At 33.0% G+C, this 6758-nt stretch overlaps 1 protein-coding gene across 2 annotated transcripts; it reads left to right on the top strand.

Annotated features, from left to right (window-relative positions):
* The first annotated feature begins 2319 nt into the window (after positions 1 to 2319).
* LOC145160398 (RNA-binding (RRM/RBD/RNP motifs) family protein) lies at positions 2320 to 4526 on the top strand. Of its 2 annotated transcripts, none has more exons than XM_079079567.1 (9): positions 2320 to 2434; positions 2557 to 2681; positions 2914 to 3028; positions 3172 to 3227; positions 3531 to 3578; positions 3682 to 3779; positions 3862 to 3931; positions 4023 to 4133; positions 4242 to 4526. In XM_079079567.1, exons 2-9 carry the CDS (start codon positions 2583 to 2585, stop codon positions 4287 to 4289), a joined length of 645 nt encoding a protein of 214 aa, XP_078935693.1. In that variant the 5' UTR covers positions 2320 to 2434; positions 2557 to 2582; the 3' UTR covers positions 4290 to 4526. The 2 variants fall into 2 exon arrangements, with proteins under 2 accessions (XP_078935693.1, XP_078935694.1); XM_079079568.1 differs by having other exon boundaries at positions 2345 to 2438.
* Positions 4527 to 6758: the final 2232 nt, after the last annotated feature.

Raw genomic sequence — 6758 nt, 5'->3', positions numbered from 1 at the left:
TTGGTTTGCTGCTTGATTGTTCAGTTGACAAATTGTTTGATACCAAATTGAATTTGAATCCGTATATATGATTGATTGAGTTTCTTCTACTTCAAAAAAATACAAATATTGATCGTGTTCCATCCACAATCTATCTAATTAAGGAAAACGAAAACGTATATTATGCGTGAAACTCAAAGTGAGTAGTCTGGATATAACTGATAAAATATAATTTTTCTATAAAAACGATGTTTGAAGAAATGGCTTGTTATCTGAAAAGATTTTAAGTTTCTTCAACACTAAATTGGGGTTTATTGTTACCGGAGTGGATACGACGAGGCTGGTTTTGACTGCTGCAAGCCTGCAACACAACATTTTGGGTCTATTCGACTAATTGTTGCAGATGCCATACAAATGATTCAAATCAAAAGGGTACAAAGATGATCATTCAAAGGTTGATAAGGATGTCCCGGGTGCTAAATTTGATATGGTTATGGGATTTGGATTCAGTGAGGCTAAGAATGGGTTTAGTGCTCCACCACTGCAATTTGTTTAAGAAACCTGTATTTGTAGGTTTGAGATCACTTCTTGATGATCAAGAGAGACGTAGATATCGACAGTTGTACCTTCATTAGGGGTAAAACGACCGTGTCACATAGATGAGCTCCGCCATGAGTAACCCACAACCTGTAAAAAGGCAAAGCGAGTAAATCAAAGTGAACAATTAGACATGAAGATAAAAAAAAGTCAAATTAGGGGCCTCCAATTCCGAGAACCTACAAAAGAGACAGACAATACAAAGTAAGGTGTTGTTTGTTTTTTTGAAGACAAAATGTCTGCAGTCTGCGGACCACATCTGCAAGCATCTGCGGCAGAAGAGGTGAACCAAATGTCTGCAGTCTGTAATAAGAAGACTGTTTGTTTTTAACGTCTGCAGCTAATGAAATAAATTGATTTTTCAAACTTAATTTCATGTCATAAACATTAAAAATGTATTTTCAACAAAAAAAAAAAAACCTGCACGGTGGCCCATGTTTTTTTTTTTGGTTTAGGTTAAAATGAGGTATGAAGACCTTTGAAGACAGTGGTCCATGTCTGCGTCAGAAAGACCTCGCGCAGACGTTTTTTGATCTGTGCACTTCCAAAAAACAAACACTTTGCGAGGACATATGTCTGCGCGGCGCAGACAAAAGTGGTTGCACAGATCTTCATAAAAAAAACAAACATCCCCTAAGTAAAATGTAAGCAGTAAAGCAACAGAATAGATAAACCACGATACAAAGATACGAGCATAAAGTATATGTCAAAATATCAATTATGAAACAAAACATACACGAGAGCGAGGTTACTCATCTACCATGATGTTTAGCCTCCACGCCCTCCTATCTAAGGTTTAGTTATTGGAAAGATAAAACTCATCATATCAAGCCTGACACTATCCTCTCACTTCCTTTGAGGACTTCCCCTCATCTTCTTACCATCAATCATTATTGACTTTACCCTCCTTATTGTCGCTGATGGTAGTCTTCTAAGGATATGTCCATACCACCTCAACCATCCCTCCTTTAATTTTCGGTGATCCATACCACCCTAAAGACTTTCTTAAAGCCTCATTTGGTATCCTATCCAATAAAGTTCTACCGTACGTTCACCTCAACATCCTCATCTCTGGTACTTCCATCTTTGTTTCATGGTCCTTCTTGGTCGACCAACATTCAAATCCAAACATCATGACAAACCTAATAGCTACTATATACCCCCCCCCCCCCCCCTTTAGTTTCCACGAAAACCTTATTGTCGCACAGAACTCCTGATGCTGCCCTCCACTTTAATCAACTTGTTTTTATGTGATTTGTGGCATTTATCTCCACATGTCCTCCCTAATGAATCATGGAGCCCAAATACTTGAAGCTTTTCTTCGGGATAAGAGTATGTTCCCCTAAACTTACATAGCCCCCTTCATTATTTGTCTCCCCATTGAATTCATCAAAGCTACTCCGTCTTAACATTACTAATATATGTAAAGATATATTCGAAACTCATAAGTATATCGAAACTCATAAACTTAGTCGGTCAAATGTGAAATACAAAATAAATTTATAAAATATTTATATTTTACGAGTACATCTTTTTATACTCCTGCCTTAATCAAATGTCAAAATAGAATGATCACAATTGATTCTATGAAATATGTGTAAAAACCAAAAAGGCAAAAAGGCAAAAAAAAAAAAAAAGGTTTCTTTGGGCAAGTCGGTTACTCGCAAATGAAAGTACAGGGTTATCTTTGAAAATCATTCATAGTCCAGGGTTTATGGAAGACTATTTATTATTTATCCAAACCAAATAAATTTTAGGTTAAGGGGATTTGCAGGTCTCGACATTATCAGTTTCTCTCTGCCTCTCGCCGCCTCTAACCCTCATCGGACAGCCACCGTCTTCCTTCTTTTCCATTAACGCAAGTATCTACACAACGTTTACATTTTTTTCTTTCTGACACTGTTGGATAGCATATCCGCTTGTTTATTTGTTAGTTTTCCTTTTATCTCAAAGTTTAATGTTTGTCAAATTGATTTACAGTCACCGAACTTCAGTTGAATTCGAAGATGGGGATGAAGGCGAAAAAGTCCATGATGAAGAAAGTCAAAAAGGGTTCTACCGAGTTGACGGCGTCAGTCCGTAAGGACGAAGCTGCTGATTTCCTGGTGAGTTGTATTATCATGGCTAATACTTATAATCACGTATAAGAACCATTGCTACCTTCATTCAGATTTGCAGTATTTGTTCCAAAGTTTAATAAAGTTGTCAGCTCTTCTATGGAGTTTGACCACCCGCAGCCCTAAATCAAAACGCACCCCATTGTTGATGTTTTAATCCTTTTTTAGTTTATCTGAAGGTAGTTGTTGATTGATTTTTATCTGTTTGTGTATGAAATAGCCATTAGAGGGTGGTCCAGCACGAAAACTGCCAATCACTGAAAACTCAGATAATAAAGCTACGGTATTGTATATTGGAAGAATCCCTCACGGGTTTTACGAGAATGAAATGGAAGGTAGATTTTCTTATTTTATTAAATGGCCATTTTAACTTGTGTTCATATACACACAAGCAACTTATACATCTTATGCCTCAAAGGAGCACTATGGCAATCTATTATAACTTGAAGTTGATTCAATTATTCCACTGTTTATGCAGCTTTCTTCAAACAGTTTGGTGAAATCAGGAAAATTAGGATAGCAAGGAACAAGAAGGTTAGATCTTTAGCTTTTTAACAACATACTTTCATTTATTTGTGTATTATGTCATCCCACTTTTATTTTTTGCCTCTACACCAATATACTTTAAATTTTTTTTCTTATTAACACATTGTAGGTTGAAAAATCTACCTAATAATAACCGTGAAAGTTCGTTGTATCTGAATGACATTGCTGTAATTGAATAGATTTTCAAAGTGTAATAGAAAGAAAAAAAGTAGAATGCTATACTAAACAACTGAAAGAAAGTACATTGCCATATCTTGCATCTTACCCTAACCCTTTTGTCCATCTTTCCAGACAGGAAAATCCAAGCATTTTGGGTTCCTTCAGTTTGCATCTCCCGAGGTTAAACATAGTCCAATTCACTCACCTGTTAACTAAAGTTTTAGTCAATTCTAAATTTCTAATGAGGAGACTTGAACTTACTATCTATGAAAAATATGTACAGGTTGCAAAGATTGTTGCTGAAACAATGCACAATTACCTCTTGTATGAGCATTTGTTGCAAGTACAGCTCATCCCTCCAGAACGTGTTCATCCTAAACTGTAAGCAAGCATTTCAATATAATATTCTGGTCAAAGTTGTTGACTTGTTATACTTAGGAACTTGTGTTTATATGATTTGTAGGTGGAAAGGTGTTAACCGTTATTACAAACCCTCTGACTGGATTCAAATTGAACGGAAACGCCAGAACAAGGTATAATATAATAATTGTCATTTTCTTAAGAAACATGTTATTTTGTGTTAGTTGGTTGTTAAGTGTGATGTTATGATGATTGGTTATTTAGGAAAAGACATTTGAAGAGCACAAGAAATTGGTAGATGGAATCTTGAAAAGGGAGCAGAAAAGGCGGAGGAAGATTGAGGCTGCTGGGATTGATTATGTGTGCCCTGAATTTGTAAGAATTTGATTGCGTTTTGTAGTTTTGGTTGTGTGATTATGTTTATTTATTGGTATGGATTATGGATTGTGTTTAAATTGATGTGTTGGTGAATTTGATGAACAGGTGGGAAGTGAAGTGTCAGCACCCAAGAAGATCAGGTTTGAAGACTAGAGCAAAGTATAGCTTTTATGACCTACATTACATACACTCTAGTTGTTTTGGGGTGTAGTCTAAATTTTGTAATTGCATATGTTGGTTGTTTTGCTCATTAGAAAGTTTTATGTTTGATAAAAAGATTTGATGTTACCATCGTTGAAATTTTATTCTAGTTATAAATGTTGGATGAAGATTGAACTAGAATGGAATGGCTTAATTTTATCGAATATGGAATGGCTTAATTTTATGGAATGGCTTATTTTTATCGAATATGGAATGGCTTAATTTTATGGAATGGCTTAATTTTATCTGTATGATATCATGTGGTCATAATATCAAGGTAAATTATCAAAGTTAAAATACGATCATTGATAGCATATAGCAATAAGTCATGTTTTAAATGTTTCAATAAAATGTAAGTAATCACTTTTTAACCAATATAGCTTAGCTAATTTTAACTGCATGTCCAATTTGATGGAGAAAAACATATTTCATAATGTGCAACGCAACTTTTAGAAGATGCTTTTCAAGGTCGATTGATGAAAATAAAGTAGGAATGAATTTATGTTTGTTGAAGCACTATAATCTTTTGTTATGAGATTCCAGTACTACTTTCACGTACATGTAATTCGGATTACAACGGTTTTTTGGAGAAAGGTTTCAAAACCTAATGGGTTTCTTAGATAATTCGGATTTTAGATCTTACTTTAATATTGATGATTGATTAATATAATATATAGTTCATTAGTTACTTTTTCAAGAACGGTAATGATTTTTATGTATAAAATAAAAATAATGTTTAAATAGAAAGACCTATTATAGAAGATTATCATGATCATATCATAGAATGTGGCTTAACCTACAACCATACACCCTTAATTTTCGGTTTTCGGAATATGATTGACTTGTCTCTTGTATAATAGATTAAACTCATTTGAAAACGTAACCATCCAAGACCACTAAAACTGTACAAAACCGTCTTTCTTTCACGATTCATTTAGGGGTTTGGATCATAGATTATGACGAAAAAGGGAATGTAATTGTTGAGTCTTTTCACAGTTTTTGTTTATTTAAAATAAATGTGGTTCTGCTTAATTTTTATATCATATTAATGGCCAAGATTTACATTCATCCAGACATCCAGTACACATATGTTGAAAATGACATATCATCTCAAAAGGGAGCCTTGTCTACATCAAGTTGTATCATGCATTCCGTGACTCTTCTCCCAAAAAGGTGTATCCCTTGCGGTTTTGGAGTTTATTAGTCTCCTATTTTTTTTATTACAACATTTACCCCAATGACAATAGTGAACCTTATTTTGTATTTATAAGACAATATTGTTATAATTAGGAAGATTTTTTAAAATTACATGTTTTAATAAAAACAAGTAAAATATGATATTATGATAAACAAAGGAATGAATGTTCATTATTATTTCTTGTACATAACTCAATGATTCATTGATTAGATAAACGAACTTTTCGCCGAACGGTTCACGAACAGTTCGTTGAACGTTCAATTCGTTTACAACCCTAGATATGATTACAACACGTTTACTTATTTATAACCATAACAATATATCTTTTTGATACAGTGGTGTATGGTGTTATATAGATTAAAATATACTTTGAATAATTTTTAATTAAGTTGTTTGGTCTATACTTATTAACTAAACTTTTGGATTATACACATTCTATCAATAAAAGAATTTAACCCAAATCAATTGTTTTTTTTTCTTCAATAAATCAATCAGATTGGTCACAAATATTGGAGCTGTGCTTCTCCTCCCAACCTTTATTTTTATATAGAAACGACACTATTCAGAGGGTGTTTAAATAGGGAAAAAAGAGGGATCTTATAGCTTATTGTTTATCCCTACCGCTATAAGCTAAGTTTAAGTGTTTGGATATGAACACTAAAAATCAACTTATTGTTGTGGAGATAAGCTAAATAAGCTATTTTTAAAAAGCATCCCCATTTGCTTATAGTTTATTGCTTATTTCTAATCCAAACACTTTTGTAAAAACTATTTTCTATCACCGTTATAAGTTAATAAGCTATAAACTAATTTCTCGAAACACCCTCTCATTACAACCGAACTCTAAACCTAACATTATTCTTATATTAATGAAAATAATAGCCTCCATATTTGGTGTACTATTTCATACGAGAATCTTTTTTCATTAATATAGTATATTTTCATTGATTTTTTTAATTTGCAATGATTAATATTCATCATATTATAATTTATAATACTGTAATATATTTTCGGTGTAAATTTGTAGTGTTGTAGTTTGAGTGAAAAAAATGTAAGTTTTATACAAAAATACTAATCTTAGTCATAGGGTTGAACTTGGTTTAACATATAGAGTGTGTTTGAAAAAGAAAAAGTATAAGTCGGAGCTTTTTTTTTTTTTTTTTGTAAGTTTTAGTTTTTGTGTTAAAAGTCGTATTAAAACTACATAAACACATATTTGAACA

This window comes from Lactuca virosa, chromosome 2 (assembly GCF_052849685.1).
Source record: "Lactuca virosa cultivar CGN04683 chromosome 2, Lactuca_virosa_CGN04683_v6, whole genome shotgun sequence".
NCBI classification, from domain to species: Eukaryota; Viridiplantae; Streptophyta; class Magnoliopsida; order Asterales; family Asteraceae; genus Lactuca; species Lactuca virosa.
This window is presented reverse-complemented; position numbering and strand designations above follow the sequence as displayed.

Excerpts from the sequence above, each read along its gene's own strand:
- LOC145160398 (XM_079079567.1), top strand. The coding sequence starts at position 2,583 with ATGGGGATGAAGGCGAAAAAGTCCATGATGAAGAAAGTCAAAAAGGGT. Across the intron at positions 2,682-2,913 it reads ACGAAGCTGCTGATTTCCTG|CCATTAGAGGGTGGTCCAGC; the intron begins GTGAGTTGTATT and ends TGTATGAAATAG. Across the intron at positions 3,029-3,171 it reads TTACGAGAATGAAATGGAAG|CTTTCTTCAAACAGTTTGGT; the intron begins GTAGATTTTCTT and ends CTGTTTATGCAG.